The 26,561-nt window shown below is 39.8% G+C and overlaps 1 protein-coding gene across 1 annotated transcript; it reads right to left on the bottom strand.

The window, feature by feature from the left end:
* Positions 1 to 8,469: 8,469 nt before the first annotated feature.
* LOC142521954 (uncharacterized) lies at positions 8,470 to 25,436 on the bottom strand. Its single transcript, XM_075625126.1, has 6 exons — positions 24,627 to 25,436; positions 22,501 to 24,295; positions 22,288 to 22,348; positions 9,998 to 10,325; positions 9,493 to 9,949; positions 8,470 to 9,314 (listed from the first exon to the last, which is right to left on the bottom strand). The coding sequence occupies exons 1-6, from the start codon at positions 25,434 to 25,436 to the stop codon at positions 8,470 to 8,472; spliced, it is 4,296 nt and encodes a 1,431-aa protein (XP_075481241.1).
* Positions 25,437 to 26,561: the final 1,125 nt, after the last annotated feature.

The raw sequence follows: 26,561 nt of genomic DNA, 5'->3' as shown, positions 1-26,561 counted from the left end.
GAATAAACTGGACACCAAGATTTACGTGGAAAACCCCTAAAAATTATTAGGGTAAAAACCACGGGCAAGATGAAAAGAATTCCACTATAATATTTTGTGGTGTACAACTCACTCACTGTGTTTCCAAAGAGAACACACACTCTCTTAATACAGGAGAACAAAACACCTCACAAATATTATAGAACTAAGCACTCAAATGCTTATAAGATGAGAGAAAACTCGAAGAAAAGATAATTTCAAAATGAAAAGGGGAGCTCTATTTATAGAGCTTCCTGTCAGTGTGAAAACGAGTATAAAACGGGTTCCGTCTGAACACATCCTACCACGTATAAAACGTGTTCCTTTCGTCTGCAATTCAAATTAATGCATCACAGGAAATGCATTAAATGCATTTTCTATTTGTCGACATTTCTCCCACTTGGAGATTTGATTGAGAATCAAACACATCTCCACACATCCCTTCAATCTTGCCATTCCCTGCTGCTTACGTTTCTGCAAGGCCACTTGAAGATCTACACCACTCAAACTTGTCAATATTCACTGGCTTGGTCAGAAAATCAGCTATGTTATCTTTTGTATGGATTTTCTGCATATCCATGCTTCCTTCCTCTACTACTTCTCGCACAAAGTGAAATTGGACTCCAATGTGTTTCGTCCTGAAAGGAAAGGCTGGATTCCTTGCAATGTGCAAGGCACTCTGACTGTCACAAAACAAAGGAACATTCTCTTGTTTGTGTCCGATCTCCTCCAATAACCTTTTAATCCATATCGCCTCCTTGCAACCTTGAGTAGCAGCCATGTATTCTGCCTCTGTTGTAGATAACGCCACAACTGTCTGCAGTTTTGAAACCCAGATTACTGCTCCCCCTGCAAGTGTAAACACATAACCAGTAGTAGATTTCCTCTTATCAGGATCACATTCTTAATCTGAATCGACATAACCCCTGAGTGTAAAATCCGATCTTCCATAACATAATGCAGCATTCGAGGTACCCTTAATGTATCTAAGGATCCTTTTAACCGTGCTCCAATGCTCTCGTCCAGGATTCGCCATATATCGACTAACTGCTCCCACTGCTTGAGCAATGTCCGGTCTTGTACAGATCATGGCAAACATCAAACTTCCCACTGCTGATGCATATGGTACTCGAGACATTTCCATCCTCTCTGCTTCACTGCTAGGACACATCTTGGAGGATAACTTGAAGTTAACAGGAAGAGGGGTCGATATTGGCTTACTATCTTACATGTTGAAGCGTTGCAAGACTTTCTTCAAATAATTTTTCTGGGAAAGCCAAATCTTTCTGTTACTTCTATCTCGGTGAACTTGCACCCCTAGAATCTTGTTTGCTGGTCCCAAGTTCTTCGTATCAAATTCCCTAGCCAACTGTGCCTTCAATCCTTGAACCTAATTTTTGTTGGGGCCTGCTACCAACATGTCGTCCACATACAACAGTAAAATGATATAATCATCACCAGACCTCTTGAAATACGTACAAGGGTCTGCACTCAGTCTGTTGTATCCAAGGCTCATGATATAGGAATCAAATCTCTTGTACCAACACCTCGGCGCCTGTTTGAGACCGTACAGAGATTTGTTCAACCTGCAAACCAAGTTCTCTTTGCTTATTTCCGCAAAACCTTCTGGCTGGAGCATATAGATTTCTTCTTCAAGATCTCCATGAAGAAATGCCATTTTCACATCTAGCTGTTCTAGATGCAGGTCAAACACCGCACACAATGCCAACACTATTCTGACTGTTGTAAGTCGAACCAAAGGAGAAAATATCTCATTGAAGTCAATGCCTTCTTTCTGAGCATACCCTTTTACCACCAACCTAGCACGATACCGCTCCACTTGGTTATTGCCATCACGCTTGATCTTATAGACCCATCTGTTTCCAATGGCTTTCCTCCCTCGTGGTAGTGTAACAAGATCCCAAGTTTTATTCCTGTCTAATGCCTCCAACTCTTCTTGCATTGCTATCATCCACAGGAATACATCCGAGCTTTGAGTAGCCTCGTGGAAACTCGAAGGCTCACCATCATCTGATAATAGACAATATGCAATATTGCTTTCAATGACATAATCTGAAAGCCAACTTGGTGGTCTTCTGTCTCGAGTTGACTGCCTCACATTGGAAACTTCAGACTCAACATGTTCTTGTTCTTCGTGCCCTGGTACTGCTTCACAAGAAACTTGACCTTCGTCCTTCTTATTTTCCACCTGAAAAATAGTAGTTTCTGAATTCGGTGTGCCTTGTCTCCCTTTAATTTATCTTCCTCGAAGATAACATCCCTGCTGATGACAAGCTTGTGAACAGTAGGATCCCACAAGCGAAACCCCTTTACTCCATCAGCATATCCCAAGAAGATACATTTTCTGGATTTCAAATCCAACTTCGATCTTTCTTGCTCATTGTACAGAACGTATACAGGACTTCCAAATGTAGGCAAATGAGAATAATCTGTCGGCTTTCCGGTCCACATCTCCATCGGAGTCTTCAGATCAATCGCCACTGAAGGAGAACGATTGATAATACAACAAGCGGTTTTGACTGCTTCTGCCCAAAATGACTTTTCTAGACGTGCAGTCCTCAACATAGCTCTTGTTGATGTTTGCCACGTGCGGAATTTGAGATAATAAAACCCGAAAATAAAGAATAAACTGGACACCAAGATTTACGTGGAAAACCCCTAAAAATTATTAGGGTAAAAACCATGGGCAAGATGAAAAGAATTCCACTATAATATTTTATGGTGTACAACTCACTCACTGTGTTTCCAAAGAGAACACACACTCTCTTAATATAGGAGAACAAAATACCTCACAAATATTATAGAACTAAGCACTCAAATGTTTATAAGATGAGAGAAAACTCGAAGAAGGGATAATTTCAAAATGAAAGGGGGAGCTCTATTTATTGAGCTTTCTGTCAGTATGAAAACGCGTATAAAACGCGTTCCGTCTGAACGCATCCTACCGCGTATAAAACGCATTCCTTTCGTCTGCAATTCAAATTAATGCATCACAGGAAATGCATTAAATGCATTTCCTATTTGTCGACATATAGTATCTCACATATGTGACTGATTTCGAGTATTACAATATATTAAGTTCAATTTGTGAATAAAAAATTTAAACATAGATCAAGTTGAAGTTTACAATCAAATTTCTAAAGAAATATTCATTCATGAAGAAATGGTCTGGGAATGAAGTACAAATCAACATTGTTGATGACGAAGTTTTAAAGTTTATAAAGCAATGTCAAAATATGAAAATTTTGCATTTGTACATGAAAACAGAGGTAAATAACCATGATGTCAAGGGGGCATGAACCTGAATCATATACTCCACACGTCGTTGAAGGTGGGTTCATCGATTACAAGCCCGGTACTTGTTGCGTGTTTTCACTACCGCAAGTGTACGGTGTCAAGTTTTAGTACTGGTTTGAGTACAGATATCGATCCCACGAAGAGTAATTATTTAAAATTGTATATTAATTACCAAGATTGACATAACTCAACTTTATTTAGACAAATCAAATGGTTGGTTTATGATCAATTCAAAGAAAATAACAAATCCTGTAATTCTAACACGCAGTAGAAATTCACTGAGTAAATAAATCTAGAGATATGACTTCGTCTGGTTTCCCCTATGCTAAATTAAAATTAACTAACATGTTATTTAACTGCATCGTGTTTACTAACCAAGAACTCGCAAGTTTCCTATTTCTTTTTTCAAGTGTTAAATAGAATTGTATTACCTATCACCGATTTTAATATGTCTATTCAAAATCAAGTAACAAGTAATAAATGCAACCAAGGTTCTCTTATGGATTCGTCAGAGTTATACGTCTTTTGCACGTTATAAATATCTAACGATGTGATGTCTCCTATCCTAATTTCAATCCCCTCTCTCGAGTGTTAGATCATAATTATTATATCAATAGGATTATGGCCAGTAATTCAAAAGCATTAATGACAAGAAATCACAAATAAACACGATAAATTAATTAGATGAACAGTCAAAACGTCAATAACATAGGGCAAACCAAAACTACATCAATCTCTAGAAAATTGAATTAGTTCATACTCGAATTTAAATCAATACAAAACCTGTTTGTAATCATTAAAAACGTAAAAGTAAGAAACCGAATTAAGAACGTGTTGGTGAGAGATGAAAGTGCGTCTCCGTGTCCGGATCCAACGTCTTCTATCTCTGTCCTTCGCGCTCCGTCGTTGGCTCTCGCTTTTCCCTTTCACTCTCTGATGTCGGCTGCGTGTAAATTATTTTCCGAACTCCTTTAAAAATCCACGCGAAACCCTTTTTAATTCTGAATGTAGCGCCGCGCGCATATGCGTGCCCGTTACTGGCGCATATGCGCGACCTTATCTGGTCTCGCCTCATATCTCCCGCGTATATGCGTGATCTTACTCGCGCATATGCGTGAGCCTCACTGTATTCGGAGTTTTTGGTTTGCTCACATTTCTTCTTCTAAGTGCCATTTTAGCTCGTTTTCACGCACATGTCGTAGCCGCACCTAAATTCCTGCAATCACACCGAAAAACAACAAAAGCGCGTAATTCCGCCCAAAAAAACTAACAATTTATATGAAGTATAGGGATAATTTAAGTGCATAAAATGCACTTATCAAATCCCCCCAAACTTGAACTTTTGCTAGTCCCGAGCAAAATAAAATTAAACATTAACTAAACTAGACTCAACACATCCTAAAGAAAATAACTGAACGAACAAGAATTGTGGAATAAAAGGATAACCACTAGCCTCAGAGATTACAGTTTCCATGATATTGAATCAAACACATGCCACATTACTCACAGTTCACGTGCGTGTGTGTTTTGCTATTCTTGTTTACCCAATCCAAATGTCTAGATAAGTTCAAATCTTTTTATCTCATAAAATTCTGGACTCCTCGACACACATGTAATTAGCAAATCCATTGAGACACACATTTACCTTCACAAATCAACAGGAGTTATATGGTAACGTTTGGCTAAACAAAATGACAATATGAAGACAACAATTACCCAAACAAAGTTCAATATCATGAGATGCGCACATGTACGCAATCGAATTCTATGTCTATCGACGACATTTTTCAAGTGTCCATAGGCTTAACTTTGACAACTCTTCTCCACTAGTATATTGGGTACGCGTGACTCGGTTAATAGGTCTTTTAAGCTTATAACGTTAGGCTATGGCTAATGGCTAGAAATGAGGATAGGGAATCAAAAGTGAGAGAAAACAAACCAATTTATTTTTCAACATGCGTCTCCTTCCTTTTGTTTCACTTCCACTTGCCTTGCCACAACATATTCACCATTTTGTCCTCTTTTTCACATCACATGTCATACTCTTTTATTCTTTATTCAATTTTTTTTTCCTTCTCCCCCATTTTTTTTTCATAGAAATTTATTTCTTTCTTTTCATCTTTTTCCTCTTTTTTCGATGATATTCTTATACGCACACAAGGGAGAAGAACTTTTGTAGTGATACACAAGTTCGTTTTCTCTCAGTTTTCGGTAGGTACTAGTGTATATGCTCAAAAGTTGGTAGTTGATGTAGGAGTTTAGAATTGATACGAATGGGAGCTTTTGTGTGCCTTGGCACACTCCACTCAATTTTCATTAAGCTCAAGAATGGGACACTAGGGTATATATGATGTTATGGGTAGGCTTGAAAGGCTCAAACGTTCCAAAAATCGCCTAAATCATCCCCGAGTCACACAATACCCGTATCTCGCCTCGAAGAGTGCCAAACCAAGTTCTAGACTACTTTCAATTTACCAATCAACAAACACAGATAGATCATGTTTTCGGGTTTTTTAACAGAACAAATCACACATCTCATTCTCATTCAGGCTCAAAGGGCTAACAATTGACAAATTATTCAAGGAAAAACAGGCCCAACATAAATCAAAGACTGCCTGAATCATTTTTGTGTTAGTGAACATGTAACTCAACAACAAGTAATCAACATGCAGATTTTGGAGTCCATCCATACATTCCAAATCACAAATTACATGAACACTCTCTTGACATCGGATGTATCAACAATCATAGCAATCGTGAGTTAATGTGTAAACGGTTAAGTAAAGATAGCATGCATTCAGATTCGTAATCATGGGACAACATGTGTTTCGGGTCAACTCTCATCATTGTTGGTTATTACCTTAATTTCACAATTCTAAACAAAAAATTTAACGACTAAGATGGACATAAAGACTAAATTAAATAATTTTTTTTTAAATAAATAAACATCAAAATTAAAACACTAAAGTGTCAAAATTAAATCATCATCAAATCAAGTCAAATCACCCCCCCAAACTTAAAGCATGCATTGTCCTCAATGTATAAACAAGAAAGAGCGGGACAATTATACCTCCCACGCCGAGCGTCAGTGCTCGCCGTCATCATCATCGACATCTTCATCCATATGCTGGGGTGGGGCCTGTGGAGGAGGTTCTGGATACTGTGGTGGCCATGCAGGTGGCTGGGGAAACATCGGATCCTCTGGACCTATAGGTGGGAACCGCTGAGCAAGCACGGACGTGAAGTTCATCATGTATCCCATGAAATGGTCGGTGCGGTGCTGAAGCGAATCCAGCACCTGGCGCTGCTCAACTAGTAGCCTCCTCTGGTCCTCCATCTCTATCTCAAGTCTACGAAATCGGTCTCCCCTGCGCTGTCGGGCTGCCCCAGGTGGTGGTGGTTGAAGCTGTGCCTGTGGTAGCTCCTCGTCATCTGGATTCTCGTGGGGCATATAAGAGGCAGCACCAAAGAAGGCAACAATGGGAGCCTTCGGCTTAAGCACTTGCTCATCAGGCGACCAGGAGACGTCAGTCCTGTCTGCATAGCTCGGTAACAATGTGAGGGCATGGAAGGGCGACCGTGGCTAATCCTGTGCCCGCTCTCATGATCGATCCATATATTATTTTTCACAACTCAACAGATTTGCATATCAAAATAGCAAAGACAAGTGCAACTTTGTCTTTGGTTACATCGTGGTAATGCGAGGATGGGAGAACCCGAGCCAACACGAACGATGTCCACGCACTTGCATTGGGGCTCATATCGGATTTCTTCAGAGAGATTGGACCACTCGAGCTCATTTTCCATACGGCACCTGCCTGACACACGGTCCGAATGACCTCTGAATAATTAACCCCCTCTTCTAGAAATTCACTGTACTCGTCTTCGTCGAGGATTGGCATCTGATAGATCCTGTTTATCGTTTGAGATTCAAACGATACCAATTTACCTCGCACCAGTACTTTCGACTCGTCATGCCGTATCCGCAGATTAGCATAGAACTCTCGCACAACTGAAATCACAGCATCTAGAGGAGGGTGAGCAAATTCAACCCATTGTCTTCGCTCCAGTTCACGCACAATCATACCACGTATTATCGGTAAATTAAATCCCCTCTTCGGGATTATGGACCGGGTCATCGAGCTCTCATAAACTTGCTGGGCTTCCTCATTCCAAAATCGGTGCGAATCAAAGCTCGCAGAAGAAGAAGCAACCTTCTTTGATTTCTTCTTCGGTGCCATCTCAATTAACAATGCTTACACCACACTTTAAACTCAACCAACAGATAAGCCAAAATCAACGCTAATCGGACCCCAAAATTGAACGATAATATTTTCACCACACCAATTAATCCAGTAAGCAATGCAGTGCAGACCCAGCAATCACAAACTAATTTAGACAAATTGAAGCACCCGGTTCACTGTATCAAAGGTTCCCCAAGTTGCTTGAACCAATTTCTAACAAATCCTAAAATTTTATCAAAGTCGGGAGAAAACCCCTTACTTGAACGAGAAGATGACCGGAATTAGGAGTGCGGTCGTAAATCATGGCGGTGATTGGAGGCGGCAGTCGGCTTTCAGAGAAAGGGCGGCGGTGGCGTGTGGTGGAGAGCGGCGCGGTGGTGTGCGATGAAGGCAAGGGTTCAGAAAAGAGGGAGGCGGCTGTTATGTTTGGTTCTGGGAATAATCGCGATGCCCCCTTTTTTTTTTCTTAACTGATGTCGCGCGCATATGCGCGTTCATGAGTGGCGCATATGCGCCGATGTCTCTGCCATAGTGGCGCATGTGCGTGCCTTGAGTGGCGCATATGCGCCGAACCTTCTGCCATAGGGGCGCATGTGCGCGAAAATAAATCGCGCTTATGCGCCGAGTCCACTGCCTAAAGCGCGCATGTGCGCGAAAATAAATCGCGCATGTGTGCCGAGCTTCCTGTTCATAAGCTTTTCGAATTTTTTTTTTAAATGACCTGCAAAAATAAAACGATTCAAATTAATACTTGAATAGAAAAAATTAAAATTAATAAATAAGAAATTGAAATAAATTAATAAAAACAAAACGAATGCAAAAATAAATAAATGTGGATTGCCTCCCTCACAGCGCTTGGTTTAATGTCATCAGCCTGACTTTCTCATGTCTACTTTGGTTCTCCAAGTGGGATGTTGTCCATGTGTCTCACTTTACTCCCAAAATAGTGTTTGACCCTCTGACCATTGACTTTGAATGTCTCACCATTGTTGCACTTTAACTCAATTGCACCATGTGGGTACACTGTTTCCACTGTGAATGGTCCAGACCATCGTGATTTTAACTTACCAGGAAACAACCTCAGTCGAGAATTGAATAATAACACCTGTTGCCCTGGTTTGAAGTCTCGTCGAAGAATCTGCTTGTCGTGCCATCTCTTGGTCTTTTCTTTGTATATCTTTGCATTTTCGTATGCATCATTCCTGAATTCCTCCATCTCATTCAACTGTAACAGTCGTTGCTCGCCCGATGCTCCCATATCAAAATTGAGCTTTTTCACAGCACAAAATGCTTTGTGCTCCAGTTCCAAAGGTAGATGGCAAGCTTTCCCAAAGATCAACCTATAAGGTGACATCCCGATATGTGTCTTGTATGCAGTCCTGTACGCCCATAAAGCGTCATCTAGCTTGATCGTCCAATCCTTCCGGTTTGTCTTTACTGTCTTTTCTAATATTTGCTTGATCTCCCGGTTGGATATCTCTGCTTGCCCATTAGCTTGCGGGTGGTATGCCAGTGTCACCCTGTGCTTCACATCATACTTGGCCAATAGTGAGTTAAAAATTTTGTTACAGAAATGCGTACCTTCATCACTGATAATGGCTCTAGGCGTTCCAAATCTTGTGAAGATGTTCCTGTGGACAAACTTAACAACAACTCGAAAATCGTTAGTACTGGTGGCAATTGCTTCCACCCATTTGGACACATAATCAACAGCAAGTAAAATATAAGATTGACCTAAAAGAGGATATGAATGGACCCATAAAGTCAATACCCCAGACATCAAAGAGTTCCACCTCCAAAATATTTGTTAGTGGTAATTCATGTCGTCTAGAAATATTGCCAACTCTTTGACATTTATCACATGACTTGATTAGAGTATAATTGTCTTTAAATAAATTAGGCCAATAAAAACCTGACTGTAATACCTTAGCTGCTGTTCTAGATGATCCAAAGTGTCCACCGTAGGGTGAGGAATGACACTGCTCTAGAATCGTACCCGCTTCTTCCTCTGCCACACATCGTCTAATTATCTGATCAGCGCATCTCTTGAACAAGAAAGGATCGTCCCACAGATAAAACTTGGCATCATGAAGAAATTTCTTCTTTTGGTGATAAGTTAAATCTGAAGGTAATTCCCCTGCAGCCAGAAAATTTGCTATATCTGCAAACCAAGGATGTGTAACATTTACCTTGAAGAGTTGTTCGTCTGGGAACGACTCATTTATCACTCCACCTTCAGTTCTTTCTTCCAGCTCTAGGCGTGACAAGTGATCTGTCACCTGGTTTTCACAACCTTTCTTGTCTTTGACTTCAAAGTCAAATTCTTGAAGTAGGAGTATCCAACGTATCAACCTGGGCTTTGCATCCTTCTTGGCAAACAAGTAACGAAGAGCTGCATGGTCAGTGAAAACAGTTACCTTGGTGCCAATGAGATATGTTCTGAACTTGTCGCATGCAAACACCACTGCTAGCATCTCTTTCTCAGTAGTTGTGTAATTCTGTTGGGCTGCATTGAGTGTGCGACTTGCATTGTAGATAGCTTTGAACATCTTGTCCCGTCTTTGTCCCAATGCTGCCCCCACAGCATAGTCACTAGCGTCGCACATGAGCTCAAAGGGCTCCTTCCAATCAGGCACTATCATGATGGGTGCAGAAATCAGTGCCGTCTCGATCATGTTAAACGCCTGCAAGCAATCATCGTCAAAAATAAACATAGAATCTTTCTCTAACAAATTACATAAAGGTCTAGTAATTTTAGAGAAATCTTTAATATAACGACGATAGAACCCGACATATCCCAAGAAACTTCGTGTAAGGTCCAAAATTAATACGACGTAATCCAACGGCATGCGAATCTAGGAATTTATGAAAAATAAACAATAGTTGATTTTTATTTGCTAATTAATTATGTGACATACTTGTTTATATGCTAAATGAGATTTTATTGTCATCATGCATAAAATTATATTTTTAGGAATATTCAAGTGACGACCGAGGAACGGGGACCGAGGGCTGAAAATGTAAAATATTTTTATTAAATAATTAATTTCAATTATTTGAAATATGGTCGATGCTTTTTAGTATTTTTGAAAATAAAGGGTTTTGAGGTGATTTTATACGCCGGGACGTAAATTTTATCGGTGTTGGTTTTTCAACTAAAATACGAACTTTTTGGCAACCCGGCTTATAAATTCACAGCTTAATTAAAGAAAAACTTTGGTAATATTTTAATTATGTCTTACCTAGACTAATGGGCTTAATTAGTTGGCTTATTAGGCCTAAAAAGCCTTGTAGGTGATTAACTAATATTTAAAGTATTAAATAAGTAAAAACCCTACACACTTGACACAAATTATCGGCCACACTTTGAGAGAAGAATTCTGAAAACACTCCACCTATCTCACGGCACACACACAACACACTTGGAGGAGGGTTTTCGAAGGTTACAAGTAGAATCAAGCCAAAGTGGTCTCCCGTTCTTCGTCGTCAACGGATATTCGAGCGTATATAACACAAAGGCACGCCATACATCTCCTTTTCTCATCCGTCATATCATATTATTGTTTGAATTATTGTATGCATGAAGAACATGAAATTATTTTCATAATTTTCGGTATATTGCATGTATGCATGAGGAAAGATGGCTTTTGATTCAAATTACTTGTTCTTTGCATGCTAAGGGGCTGCCATTATGCCATATTATGTTTAACCAAAGCTTTTAAGTAAATTAAAGTCTCACACACACACCCAAGTTTCGGCAGAAAGCAAAGGAGAACAAACAAGCAAACCAAAACCAGAAACTTGCTGTTGGGGCGATCGGGTTGCTTGTTCTAGGGGGAGGCTTGGTCTTGGCTAGGGCCAGGGCTCGGCTAGAGTCGTGCACGGGTCAGGGGGAAAGTCCTAGCCAAGCTAGGACTCACGCTAAGGGCTGGGAAAGAGTCCTAGCTGAGCTAGGACTCTACCCGAGAAAAACAACCCACAGCTGTGATGTCTTCGCGCGGCTGCAGGGGGTTAAGGGGCTGGTTGCGGGGCACGGGCTGGGCAAGGGTGGTTTACTAGGGTCCTAAGGTGGTGCACAACATGTTGGTTCAGGGGCTGGGGTGTCGGCTTAGGGTTTAGGCATAAAAAACATAGAGTCCATGCAAGTAAAAACTCTCGGCCAGCATAGGGTCTCTTAAGAGGAGCTTGTTTTTGGGTTTTGGATTGATTTCATGGTAAACGTAAGGTCCAGTAGGCTAATTTATGGTGTTGGTCAAGTTTTGGACCAACATGGTTCGGGGGTAACTCGTGAAAATCAGAAGTTGGCTCGGGGTGAAATTTATATGTCATTTAGGGTCTTTTAAAATAAGAAAAATTGGAAAATGGCTCACGGGGGTCGAGTCGTGGTCCATAAGGGCTCAAATAATATAAAAAGACTAAATTTAGAATTTAGGAATTTTATATTAAAGTTTGGGATTTTTCGGGATTAAAACACCGTCAAAACAATTAATTAAAGATAAATGAAAAAGTCTAATATTTAAGCTAAATAAAATTATGGAAAAATTCATGTAAGCTTAAATAATTATTTGGGACATTTTAGAGTCATGAAATCAAGAAAAAAAGTCGAAAACGTAAAATGTCGAGTCCAGGGGTAAAACGGTCTTTTTACACCGGGAAATTAGTAAAGGTCATGGCAGTGCGCTAAATGCTGTTTTTATGGAATTATGATTATTTTTAAATGTTTATGAAATGTTCATGATTAAATTATGATTTTTAATGTTTAAGGGATTTTATGATTTAAGGAAGACATTTAAAAGACATGTTGCATGCTTGGTTTCAAAAACAAAATGTAATGCTATTCATGATTTTTATAAAGTGATGAGAATGTAAATGTTGAAGGAAGTGAAGTGATTGTGACTAATTCGTTAATGTTGGAGACATCGTGAGGGTTATGGTCCCAGTGGGAGCCCGACGATCGTGTTTCCATCTTTGCGAATATGTGGTAACGGTTTTGTGGTAACGGAAGAATGAGAATATCGTGAGGGAAAAAGGCCCCAGAGGGAACCCATTTATGGGAAAAGGCCCCCGAGGGAACCTCGACGATCGTATTTCTATTCAATCATGATAGGCCAGGGCCCAGTTGACCGGTGAGATTGTTGCTGGTGTCCCCCGCCGCCCAGTACTGCGGTTTCACGTAGATGGATCCATCGATTTTCATGTCATGTCATGTCAGGAAAGTCACAATTAACGATATGAATTCAACAAAAAGGGAAAAGAAAATGTTTATGATCATGTTAAAAAGGTTTTATGTCATGTCATGTTGAGGAAAAAGGAAAATGTTAAGGTTTATGTTATACATGTCATGAAAATGTTTATGCTTAAGTTTGATGCATCATTATGAAAATGTTTCTATTTAAAGTTCATGCATCATAAAAGATTTAAGAAAATGTTCATGTTTGAAGTTTATGCATCTTCATGAAAACGATATTTTAAGTACAAATATTTTTCACTGTTATATGTTGACTGTATTACGTATTACTTGCTATAAAGATGATGGTGTGTTGAGTCTTTAGACTCACTAGGTGTGAAGGATGCATGTGAGGTTGAGGGTGGTCTTGACGGATGATTTGACTGGACTGATGGCGCACACAACCCGAGGACCAACGCTTCTACTATTTTCGCATTATGTTTTATGATTACTGATTTTAGATAAAGATTTTTAAGACTATTTATTTATGCTTTTGAGAGATTTTTGAGAGGTTTAGTATGGCTATATTTTTCAAACTTATTGCTTTATTTAGGTTGGGTAAAACAGTTGACGATTTCATTTTATGACTATTGCAATTGATTTTTAAAATGCTAGTTGGTTGAGATTTTATTTTAAAGGGGAAAATATTTCATGGGTCATATGTCATGGTCGAAAATCGAGTATTTATAAAAAAAAAAATTCTAGTACTTTTAAAGCAATAAAAAGGACAGGACGTTTCAGTTGGTATCAGAGCAAATGTCCTGTAAAGGGTTGTGCCACCATCAGCACCTGGAAGATCAGTCGTCAAGCCTCAATTTGTAAGTTTACATGCTTTATATGATTTAGTATGATGTTACCTGCATGATGATATGAATATTATGTTTATGATGCATGTTTATTAGCTTTTTGGGTATTTATGCTTTGCATGCTTAAATTGATAAAATGAATTAGGACATGTCGCATGATTAGGAAACTTAGATTTAATTGCATGTTGGTTACGTTAGAATTTGGAAAACATTCAGATAAAATGCCTCCTAGACGTGTACCCGTTATCGAGAATCAGGAAGAGAACAGTATTAATCGTCGAGGGAATAGTCAAATAAATGCACCACCACCACCACCTCCTCCTCCAAGGGATCCTGCTACTCGTGCATTAGAGGGTATGGCTCGTCTCTTCGAGCAACAATTACAGCAGCAGCAGTTACAACAGCAGCAGTTACAGCAGATGCAGCAGCAGCAGCTACAGCAGCCACCTAGGCCACAACAGGATATCTATGAGCAGTTCCGGAGGCTAGGGCCAAAGGAATTTTCTGGCACTACCGATCCATTTGCTGCTGAGAGATGGATCCGTTCACTTGAGGTACATTTTCGCTATCTAGACATGGGAGATGCCGACCGTGTGAGGTGCACCACTTATCTGCTTAGGGACGACGCTTCTTTATGGTGGGAAGGAGCCGAGCATGGTGTTGACCTTGCTACACTCACTTGGGCACAGTTCAAGACGAAATTCTATGAGAAATACTTTACTGCTGACGTCAGAAGCCGGATAATGAGGGAATTTATGACTCTCCGTCAGGGAGACATATATGTTGCTGATTTTGTGAAGAAGTTTGATAGGGGTTGCCACTTTGTACCCCTTATTGCTGGAGATGCGGAAGAAAAGCTTAGGCATTTCATGGATGGCCTACGACCTACCATTCGGGATAAAGTTATGATGATGCGTCCGGAGAACTATGCTATGGCAGTTACTTATGCGTATCAGGCTGAACAGTCCTTGAAGGACATTGAGTTTGAGATTCAGCGCAAGAGGCAGCACTATCAGAATAACAATCAGCCGAATAAGAAGCCAAATACGGGTCCTCCTAGACCTCAATGGCCTCAAAAGACCCAAGGTCAAGTCAAGAAGCCAGCGCCACCAAAGCCACAAAATCCTGGAGCACCAAAGCCTGCTGAGAGACAACCATGCAAACAGTGCAACCGTACACATCTTGGCAAATGTGAATGGGGATCATTTAAATGTTTTTACTGCAAGGAGGATGGACACAAAGCTATCGAGTGTCCAAAGAAGAAAGCAGCTATCACGGCCCGAGCTTATGTTATGAATGCCGAGGAAGCTGAGGAAGAGGCAGACACTACACTCATCACGGGTAACCTAGTCATTTAACATTTTTATATTGCTTATTAATGCATGAAGTGTTAAATTGGTTATTAGAATTGATTTGGGATCAAGTTTCAACCTAGAATAAATTAGGTTGCATGTTCTGCCTAGTTAGATTTAAGTGATGATTTTAGAAACCATAGAAAATGATTTGAATTTTGTGCCTTGTTTTATGTGAAGGATGGAATGATTCCAAATAAAAAGTTTTAGGGCCAAAATTAAAGAAAATCATAATTTAGGGAGATTTCGAAATTTTGGGGGTTATTGTGCAATTTTCGAAACTTTGAGGTCTATTGTGCAATTTCGAAAAAATAAAGGGACTATAATGCAATAATTCGAAAATAAGGGACCTAAGTGAAATTTCTGAAATCTTAAGAATCAAAATGCAATTCTCGAAACATGAAGGGCTAAATCAGAATTTCGAATAATATAAGGACTTAATTGCAATAATTCGAAATTTTGGGGTCAATAATGCAAATTTCAAAATTTGAGGGACTAAAGTGCAATTTTTCCCAAGAAATGTTTAAGTTCGACACGAAATATTCATATAACTTTGGGAATTAATGATAGTAAATCCTTAAGCTTCAACTCGAAAAGATTTAAAAGACATGTTCACCGTAGGGAGGATCATCATCCTAGGTGTAGCTACCTATGCCTTGCTAGATTCAGGAGCTACACATTCTTTCATATCAGAAACCTTTATCAAAAGACTGAATATTACTCCTCAAGACATGGGTTTCAAAGTTACTATTCCTTCCGGTGATCAATTGCTCACCTCTAAGATTGTCAAGAATCTGGAGCTTCGTTTATTCAGGGATGTAGTTCGGGCATATCTTATTGTGCTCCCTATGCCCGAATTTGATATTATACTTGGGATGGATTGGTTATTAGCAAATGGAGCTTCGATTGATTTTCGTCAGCGATCAGTATCTATTAAACCGCCTAGTGGTAAATCTTTTGTCTTTGAGGCGGCGAGAAACAAGCAAATGCCGCACATCATCTCTTGTCTATGTGCGAGGAAGCTCACTAAGCGTGGATGCCAAGCTTACCTGGCATGTGTCACTGCCACGCATGCATCTACCAGTCAGAAGTTAGAAGATGTTGACGTTGTCAGAGATTTTCCTAGCGTCTTTCCCGAAGACGTTTCTGGCATTCCGCCCGATCGTGAAGTGGAATTCTCTATTGATCTTATGCCGGGCACTGTTCCTATATCGAAAGAACCATATCGTCTAGCACCTGCAGAAATGAAAGAATTGAAAGATCAAATTCAAGAATTGCTAGACAAGGGTTTCATTCGCCCTAGTTACTCTCCATGGGGCGCTCCGATTTTGTTTGTGAAAAAGAAAGATGGCAGCATGCGTCTTTGCATTGATTATCGAGAGCTTAATCGAGTTACCATTAAAAAATAAGTATCCACTGCCAAGAATTGAGGATCTGTTCGATCAGTTGCAAGGAGCATCGATATTTTCTAAAATTGATCTGCGATCTGGATACCATCAGTTGAAAGTCAAGGAGTCTGACGTGCACAAGACAGCATTTCGCACGAGATATGGGCACTATGAATTCATGGTCATGCCATTTGGGCTGACCAATGCACCAGCGATCTTCATGGATCTCATGAATCGCGTATTTCAGCCGTATCTGGATCAGTTTATTATTGTCTTCATTGATGACATTTTGATCTATTCCAAGTGCAGAGAGGAGCATAGCCGTCATTTGAGGACCGCATTGCAAGTACTGCAAGACAGAGAGCTATATGCAAAGTTCAGCAAGTGCGAGTTTTGGCTTGACAGAGTGGCGTTCTTAGACCACATCATTTCTAGTGATGGCGTGGAAGTTGATCCGAGTAAAGTTGAGGCAGTAAAAGAGTGGCCAGTACCGAAGAGTGTCACCGAGATTCGCAGTTTCTTTGGACTAGCTGGCTATTATCGCAAATTCATCAAGGGGTTCTCATCTATTGCAGTGCCTTTGACATCTTTGACGAAGAAAAATGCTAAGTTTATTTGGGGATCCGAGTGTCAAGACAGTTTTGACAAGTTAGAAGCAAGCCTTGATATCCGCACCAGTGTTATCTATGCCATCGGGGCAAGGGGAGTATGTTCTATATACCGACGCTTCTAAACTTGGTTTGGGCGCAGTTCTGATGCAAAACGACCGAGTTATCGCCTATGCGTCAAGACAGTTGAAAATTCATGAAAAGAACTACCCTACTCATGATCTTGAGCTTGCAGCAGTAGTCTTTGCACTAAAAATTTTGGACACTACCTTTATGGGGAGAAGTGCAAAATATTCACTGATCATAAAAGCTTGAAATACTTCTTCACCCAAAAAGAGTTGAATATGAGACAGCGCAGATGGCTTGAATTGGTAAAGGACTATGATTGTGACATTAGCTACCATCCAGGGAAAGCTAATGTAGTGGCAGACGCATTGAGTAGAAAAGCAGCAGTTATCACGCATTTATCACTCCAAAGACCGTTGCAGTCCGAGATACAGCGGTTTGAGCTTACAGTGTATGCTAGGGGCGAGGCCCCTAATCTTGCCACATTATCAGTGCAGTCGACTTTGAGAGACAGAATTCGGGATGGGCAGTCTACTGATGAGCAGTTGCAAAAGTGGAGAGCAAGAGATGAAGCCAAGGGCCGGAATTTATATTCAGTGGTGGATGGTTTAGTCCGTTATCGAGACCGTCTATGGGTTCCTAGTGACGATTCTTTGAGAGATCTTATTATGAAGGAAGCCCACGACACACCATATTCCATTCATCCGGGCAGTACAAAGATGTATAGAGATTTGCAGTTGTTATATTGGTGGCCAGGCATGTAGAGGGACATTCTGAGATATGTATCTGAGTGTTTGACTTGTCAGCAAGTCAAAGCAGAGCATCAAAGATCAGCGGGAAAATTGAAGCCACTCCCTATTCCCGAGTGGAAATGGGAAAATATCACCATGGACTTTGTGGTGGGATTGCCTAAGACTGTTAAGGGATTGAATGCCATTTGGGTGATAGTTGATCGTCTTACGAAATCAGCGCATTTTCTACCTATTAAGACGACATTCACCATGACTCAGTATGCAGAGTTATACATTCGAGAGATAGTTCGTCTGCATTGGATTCCAGTGTCTATTGTTTCTGACAGAGATCCGAGATTCACGTCTTCTTTTTGGAAAAGTCTGCATGCAGCAATGGGGACCAAGTTGTTATTCAGTACATCATTCCATCCTCAAACCGATGGACAGTCAGAAAGGGTTATACAGATTTTGGAAGATCTACTGCGAGCATGTGTTATTGATTTCTAAGGCAGTTGGGAACCAAAATTACCTCTAGTGGAGTTCACTTACAATAACAGCTATCAATCATCAATCGGGATGGCTCCTTTTGAGGCACTTTATGGAAGGAAATGTAGATCTTCTATTCATTGGGACGAGGTTGGGGAAAGAAGAGATATTGGTCCAGATGTGATTGAAGAGACAGCTGAGCTTGTAGTCAAAATTCGTGATAGAATGAAGACTGCACAAATCCGACAAAAGAGTTATGCAGACAAAAGGCGTAGGGACTTAGAGTTTGCAGTGGGCGACCATGTATTCGTAAAGATAGCACCTATGAAGGGTGTTATGCGCTTTGGCAAGAAGGGCAAGATAAGTCCAAGATTTATTGGTCCATTCGAGATTTTGGAGAGAATTGGGACACTAGCCTATAGAGTGGCGTTGCCACCAGCACTTTCAGGAGTTCACAATGTGTTCCATATTTCAATGCTGCGAAAGTACATGTCGAATCCGTCGCATGTGCTTAATTATGAACCACTCCAACTAACTCCAAAAATGACCTATGAGGAAAGACCTGTCCAGATCTTAGCAAGGCAAGAAAGAATATTGCGTAACAAAGTCATTCCAATGGTCAAGATCAAGTGGCTGAATCACTCGGAAGAGGAAGCTACTTGGGAAACCGAGAGAGACTTGAAGAGTCGCTATCCAGATTTATTCGGTAAGTTCTATTCTAATTTTGAGGACGAAATTTTATTTAGGGGGGGAGGAATTGTAAGGTTCAAAATTAAGACGACGTAATCAAACGGCATGCGAATCTAGGAATTTATGAAAAATAAACAGGAGTTGATTTTTATTTGCTAATTAATTATGTCACATACTTGTTTATATGCTAAATGAGATTTTATTGTCATCATGCATAAAATTATATTTTTAGGATTATTCAAGTGACGACCGAGGAACGGGGACCGAGGGCTGAAAATGTAAAATATTTTTATTAAATAATTAATTTCAATTATTTGAAATATGGTCGATGCTTTTTAGTATTTTTGAAAATAAAGGGTTTTGAGGTGATTTTATACGCCGGGACGTAAATTTTATCGGTGTTGGTTTTTCAACTAAAATACGAACTTTTTGGCAACCCGGCTTATAAATTCACAGCTTAATTAAAGAAAAACTCTGGTAATATTTTAATTATGTCCTACCTAGACTAATGGACCTAATTAGATGGCTTATTAGGCCTAAAAAGCCTTGTAGGTGATTAAATAATATTTAAAGTATTAAATAAGTAAAAACCCTACACACTTGACACAAATTATCGGCCACACTTTGAGAGAAGAATTCTGAAAACACTCCACCTATCTCACGGCACACACACAGCACACTTGGAGGAGGGTTTTCGAAGGTTACAAGTAGAATTAAGCCAAAGTGGTCTCCCGTTCTTCGTCGTCAACGGATATTCGAGCGTATATAACGCAAAAGCACGCCATACATCTCCTTTTCTCATCCGTCATATCATATTATTGTTTGAATTATTGTATGCATGAAGAACATGAAATTATTTTCATAATTTTCGGTATATTGCATGTATGCATGAGGAAAGATGGCTTTTGATTCAAATTACTTGTTCTTTGCATGCTAAGGGGCTGCCATGATGCCATATTATGTTTAACCAAAGCTTTTAAGTAAATTAAAGTCTCACACACACACCCAAGTTTCGGCAGAAAGCAAAGGAGAACAAACAAGAAAACCAAAACCAGAAACTTGCTGTTGGGGCGATCGGGTTGCTTGTTCTAGGGGGAGGCTTGGTCTTGGCTTGGGCCAGGGCTCGGCTAGAGTCGTGCACGGGTCAGGGGGAGAGTCCTAGCCAAGCTAGGACTCACGCTTAGGGCTGGGAAAGAGTCCTAGCTGAGCTAGGACTCTACCCGAGAAAAACAACCCACAGCTGTGCTGTCTTCGCGCGGCTGCAGGGGGTTAAGGGGCTCGTTGCGGGGGATGGGCGGGGCAAGGGTGGTTCACTAGGGTCCTAAGGTGGTGCACAACATGTTGGTTCAGGGGCTGGGGCGTCGGCTTAGGGTTTAGGCATAAAAAACATAGAGTCCATGCAAGTGAAAACTCTCGGCCAGCATAGGGTCTCTTAGGAGGAGCTTGTCTTTGGGTTTTGGGTTGGTTTCATAGTAAAATTAAGGTCCAGTAGGCTAATTTATGGTGTTGGGCAAGTTTTGGACCAACATGGTTCGGGGGTAACTCGTGAAAATCAGAAGTTGGCTCGGGGGTGAAATTTATATGTCATTTAGGGTCTTTTAAAATAAGAAAAATTGGAAAACAGCTCACGGGGGTCGAGTCATGGTCCATAAGGGCTCAAATAATATAAAAAGACTAAATTTAGAATTTAGGAATTTTATATTAAAGTTTGGGATTTTTCGGGATTAAAACACCGTCAAAACAATTAATTAAAGATAAATGAAAAAGTCTAATATTTAAGCTAAATAAAATTATGGAAAAATTCATGTAAGCTTAAATAATTATTTGGGATATTTTAGAGTCATGAAATCAAGAAAAAAAGTCGAAAACGTAAAATGTCGAGTCCAGGGGTAAAACAGTCTTTTTACACCGGGAAATTAGTAAAGGTCATGGCAGTGCGCTAAATGCTGTTTTATGGAATTATGATTATTTTTAAATGTTTATGAAATGTTCATGATTAAATTATGATTTTTAATGTTTAATGGATTTTATGATTTAAGGAAGACATTTAAAAGACATGTTGCATGCTTGGTTTCAAAAACAAAATGTAATGCTATTCATGATTTTTATAAAGTGATGAGAATGTAAATGTTGAAGGAAGTGAAGTGATTGTGACTAATTCGTTAATGTTGGCGACATCGTGAGGGTTATGGTCCCAGTGGGAGCCCGACGATCGTGTTTCCATCTTTGCGAATATGTGGTAACGGTTTTGTGGTAACGGAAGAATGAGAATATCGTGAGGGAAAAAGGCCCCAGAGGGAACCCATTTATGGGAAAAGGCCCCCGAGGGAACCTCGACGATCGTATTTCTATTCAATCATGATAGGCCAGGGCCCAGTTGACCGGTGAGATTGTTGCTGGTGTCCCCCGCCGCCCAGTACCTGCGGTTTCACATAGATGGATCCATCGATTTTCATGTCATGTCATGTCAGAAAAGTCACAATTAACGATCTGAATTCAACAAAAAGGGAAAATAAAATGTTTATGATCATGTTAAAAAGGTTTTATGTCATGTCATGTTGAGGAAAAAGGAAAATGTTAAGGTTTATGTTATACATGTCATGAAAATGTTTATACTTAAGGTTAATGCATCATTATGAAAATATTTCTATTTAAAGTTCATGCATCATAAAAGATTTACGAAAATGTTCATGTTTTGAAGTTTATGCATCTTCATTAAAACGATATTTTAAGTACAAATATTTTTCATTGTTATATGTTGACTGTATTACGTATTACTTGCTATAAAGATGATGGTGTGTTGAGTCTTTAGACTCACTAGGTGTGATGGATGCAGGTGAGGTTGAGGGTGGTCTTGACGGATGATTTGACTGGACTGATGGCGCACACAACCCGAGGACCAGCGCTTCTACTATTTCCGCATTATGTTTTATGATTACTGATTTTAGATAAAGATTTTTAAGACTATTTATTTATACTTTTGAGAGATTTTTTAGAGGTTTAGTATTGGCTATATTTTTCAAACTTATTGTTTTATTTAGGTTGGGTAAACCAGTTGACGATTTCATTTTATGACTATTGCACTTGATTTTTAAAATGCTAGTTGGTTGAGATTTTATTTTAAAGGGTAAAATATTTTATAAAAATATTTTCATGAGTCATATGTCATGGTCGAAAATCGAGTGTTTATAAAAAAAAAAAAATTCTAGTACTTTTAAAGCAATAAAAAGGACAGGACGTTTCACTTCGGATCCCTTTCACATTCTTTGGCGGTGGGAGATTTTCAATTGCCACAACTTTGGCTCTGTCCACTTCTATTCCTCTAGACGAAATTTTATGCCCAAGCACAATACCTTTTGAGACCATGAAGTGACATTTTTCCCAATTCAACACTAAATTCTTTGCCTGACATCTCTGCAAAACAAGTGTTAGATTTTGCAAACAATGATCAAATGATGAACCAAATACAGATATGTCATCCATAAAAACTTCCATTATTTCCTCGACCATGTCAGAAAATATGGCCATCATACACCTCTGAAAAGTAGCAGGTGCATTGCAGAGACCAAATGACATTCTCCTGAAAGCAAATGTACCGTAGGGGCAAGTGAAGGTAGTCTTCTCTTGATCCTCCGGTGCTATGACAATCTGATTGTAACCTGAGTAACCATCTAGAAAGCAATAATAATGATAACCACCTACTCTATCAAGCATCTGGTCAATAAAGGGAAGAGGGAAGTGGTCTTTTCTAGTCGCATAATTCAATTTCCTGTAGTCTATACACACTCGCCACCCAGTCACTGGACGAGTTGAAGTCAATTCGTTATTCAAATTTCTTACTACAGTTATTCCTCCCTTCTTAGGCACTACTTGTACTGGTGAAACCCAAGAACTGTCAGATATAGCATAAATAACACCAGCATTTAACAATTTTAATACCTCAGCCCTCACAACCTCTTTCATGGCTGGATTAAGCCTCCTCTGATGATCAACATAGGGGGAATAGGACTCCTGCATCAATATTTTATGCATAAAAACAGTAGGGCTAATCCCCTTTATATCAACAATTGTCCATCCCAACGCAGATTTAAACACTCTCAACACTCTCAACAACTTATCCTTTTCTTCAATAGTAAGAGCAGAGGAGATGATTACCGGATAGGACGAACTCTCATCTAGGAATGCATAGCACAAGTGACTCGGTAAATCCTTTAATGCAGGGGATGCTTTTGGTACCTCTTTACTTGCATCTTCAAGTAACTCTTCAAGTTGGGCAGTAATCTTTTCTTTAGGTAGCGTATTGAGAGCAAGTAAATCCTCTCGCACATCCCAGTCCTCTTCATCCACTGTGGAAACTGACTCCAACAAGCATCTCTCTAAAGAGTCTTTCGTCATCCTACCTGCACCAACATGAGATACACATGAATCAATTATATCAATACTATTACAAGTACTTACCTCATTTGGTCCTTTGATGGTGTTGTAGATGTTGAACACGACTTCTTCTCCACCCACTCTCAATGTGAGCTCGCCCTTGTGCACATCAATAAAAGCTTTCCCGGTGGCCAAAAATGGCCTTCCAAAGATAAGCGGAGTCTCCTGGTCTTCTTCCATATCTAAGATGACAAAATCAGTAGGAAATATGAATTTGTCTACCTTTACCAGCACATCCTCTACTATCCCTCGTGGATAGGTAAGTGATCTGTCCGCCAGCTGCAAAGTAATAGTGCTAGGTTTCACCTCGCCAAGCTCCAAAGTCCTGTAAATAGAAAAAGGCATTAAATTTATACTAGCACCCAAATCACATAAAGATCTATTTACTCTAGAACCACCAATAACACAAGGAATAGTAAAACTCCCTAGATCTTTGAGTTTCTGTGGTAGTTTTCTTTGGAGTATGGCACTACACTCTTCGGTTAGCTTCACGGTTTCAAATTCTTGAAGTTTCCTCTTCTTGTACATCACATCCTTGATGAACTTAGCATAATCGAGCATTTGCTCCAATGCATCGGCAAATGGGATGTTGATGTGTATTTTCTTGAAAATTTCCAGGAACTTCGCAAACTGATCATCCAACCCTTTCTTCTTGAACCTCTGTGGATATGGAAGATTTACCTTAGGTAAAGGTTGCTGCTCAATCACTTTCTTAGGTTCCTCCACTTTCTCTTCTCCAATACTTGCACCCTTTCCATCATTTTCCTCAACAAGAATCTCTACACTCTCTTCAGTAGGCTCTGGGATTCCGATTTCCTTGCCACTCCTCAATGTGATAGCTTTGCATTGCTCCCTAGGATTCACCTCTGTATTGCTTGGGAACTGTCCTTTATTCTGATCTTTCAAAGCATTTGCTAGTTGCCCAATCTGTCTTTTCAAGGATTTTCATCGTGGCACCCATATTGCCCATGTGTGTCTCCATGTTATCAAGACGAGACTCAGTTCTCGCCATTCTTTTCCCAGACTCAGTCACAAAAGTCCCAACTAGATCTTCAAAAGATGGCTTTCCTTCCCCTTTCTGTGTATGGAACCCCGGTGGAGGATTCAACACGTTCTTGTTGTTTGCATAGGAAAAATTCTCGTGATTCCTCAAACCTGGATGATAAGTATTAGGGGGAGGATTACCTCGATAACCTTCAAAGCCACGATTGTTGATGTACTGAGCTTCCTCCACAACTAGCTATTCTTCGGCAGTCACCAGTGCTACTTCAGACGTAGATTGGCCTTCTTTGTTCATCGCTGCAATCTGTGCTGTCAATGCCGAAACCTGTGCAATAAGTGATGTGATCGGGTCTACGGCATACACTCCAGCAGGTTTCCTTGATCCAGATCTCTCACTCAGCCACTGATAACTGTTAATGGTCATCTGTTCAAGCAAATCATAGGCCTCATCAGGTGTTTTAGAAAAAATAGTACCTCCGGCGGCTGCATCCACATTCCCCCTGGTTGGCCCATCCAAACCATTGTAAAATAACTCGATTTGTACCCAATCTGCATATCCATGATTCGGACACTTCCTGAGTAATTCTTTGTATCGCTCCCAAGCCTCATATAACACTTCGAGCTCTCTCTGCCTGAAATTGGTGATCTCTATTTTCAACTGAGCAGACTTGGCAGGAGGAAAATACTTTGACAGGAATTTCGTAACCAGATCTGCCCATGTAGTAATACTCCCCAAAGGTAGAGATTGGAGCCAACTCCTTGCGTGATCCCTAAGAGAAAACGGAAACAGGCGCAATCGAATAATTTCATCAGAAACACCATTAATTTTTACCGTGTCCGTGATCTCCAAAAAAGTTCTGAGGTGAAGATGAGGATCTGCAGTGGCTGCTCCTCCAAATTGGTTCTGTTGAACCATGTTAATGTGTGCGGGCTTTAGCTCGAAGTTGTTAGCAGCAATGGTTCCGCGAGCTATTCCAGAGTAGTGAGCGTTGATGACTGGGCGGAAATGTTCCCGTATTGGCACCTCTCTTGGGAGCTCATTCTGATTATCTCTGTTTTCAGCCATTGCTTTAATTTCGTCTCTCCTTGCTTTCCTTAATCTCCTGGCAGTTCTTTCGATTTCCTGGATCAAAAATCCGCAAGTCGGGATTTTGAAATCTTCGCATGCATTGCAAAACAGAGAAGACTATCAATTAACAAAATAAATAAATAAAATAGAATAAAGTCTAAATTAAAGTAAAGACTACTTAGTAATGATATCAATATGCAATTAAATAGTTTACTCCCCGGCAACGGTGCCAAAAACTTCTTGCGTGTTTTCACTACCGCAAGTGTACGGTGTCAAGTTTTAGTACTGGTTTGAGTACAGATATCGATCTCACGAAGAGTAATTATTTAAAATTGTATATTAATTACCAAGATTGATATAGCTCAACTTTATTTAGACAAATCAAATGGTTGGTTTATGATCAATTCAAAGAAAATAACAAATCCTGTAATTCTAACACGCAGTAGAAATTCACTGAGTAAATAAATCTAGAGATATGACTTCGTCTGGTTTCCCTTATGCTAAATTAAAATTAACTAACATGTTATTTAATTGCATCGTGTTTACTAACCAAGGACTCGCAAGTTTTCTATTTCCTTTTTCAAGTGTTAAATAGAATTGTATTACCTATTACTGATTTTAATATGTCTATTCAAAATCAAGTAACACGTAATAAATGCAACCAAGATTCTCTTATGGATTCGTCAGAGTTATACGTCTTTTGCACGTTATAAATATCTAACGATGTGATGTCTCCTATCCAAATTTCAATCCCCTCTCTCGAGTGTTAGATCTTAATTATTATATCAATCGAATTATGGCCAGTAATTCAAAAGCATTAATGACAAGAAACCACAAATAAACACGATAAATTAATTAGATGAACAGTCAAAACGTCAATAACAAAGGGTAAACCAAGACTACATCAATCTCTAGAAAATAGAATTAGTTCATACTCGAATTTAAATCAATACAAAACCTGTTTGTAATAATTAAAAACGTAAAAGTAAGAAACCGAATTAAGAACGTGTTGGTGAGAGATGAAAGTGCGTCTCCGTGTCCAGATCCAACGTCTTATATCTCTGTTCTTCGCGCTCCATCGTTGGCTCTTGCTTTTCCCTTTCACTCTTTGATGTCGGCTGC

This window comes from Primulina tabacum, chromosome 13 (assembly GCF_025594145.1).
Source record: "Primulina tabacum isolate GXHZ01 chromosome 13, ASM2559414v2, whole genome shotgun sequence".
In the NCBI taxonomy this organism is placed as follows: domain Eukaryota; kingdom Viridiplantae; phylum Streptophyta; class Magnoliopsida; order Lamiales; family Gesneriaceae; genus Primulina; species Primulina tabacum.
Note: the sequence above shows the minus strand (reverse complement) of the source record. Positions and strands in the feature narration are given on the sequence as shown.

Excerpts from the sequence above, each read along its gene's own strand:
- LOC142521954 (XM_075625126.1), bottom strand. The coding sequence starts at position 25,436 with ATGGCTGAAAACAGAGATAATCAGAATGAGCTCCCAAGAGAGGTGCCA. Across the intron at positions 10,326-22,287 it reads TCACTTCATGGTCTCAAAAG|ACCTTTATGTAATTTGTTAG; the intron begins GTATTGTGCTTG and ends TAAAATTACTAG. Across the intron at positions 9,950-9,997 it reads CATATCTCATTGGCACCAAG|AAGGATGCAAAGCCCAGGTT; the intron begins GTAACTGTTTTC and ends TTGTTTGCCAAG.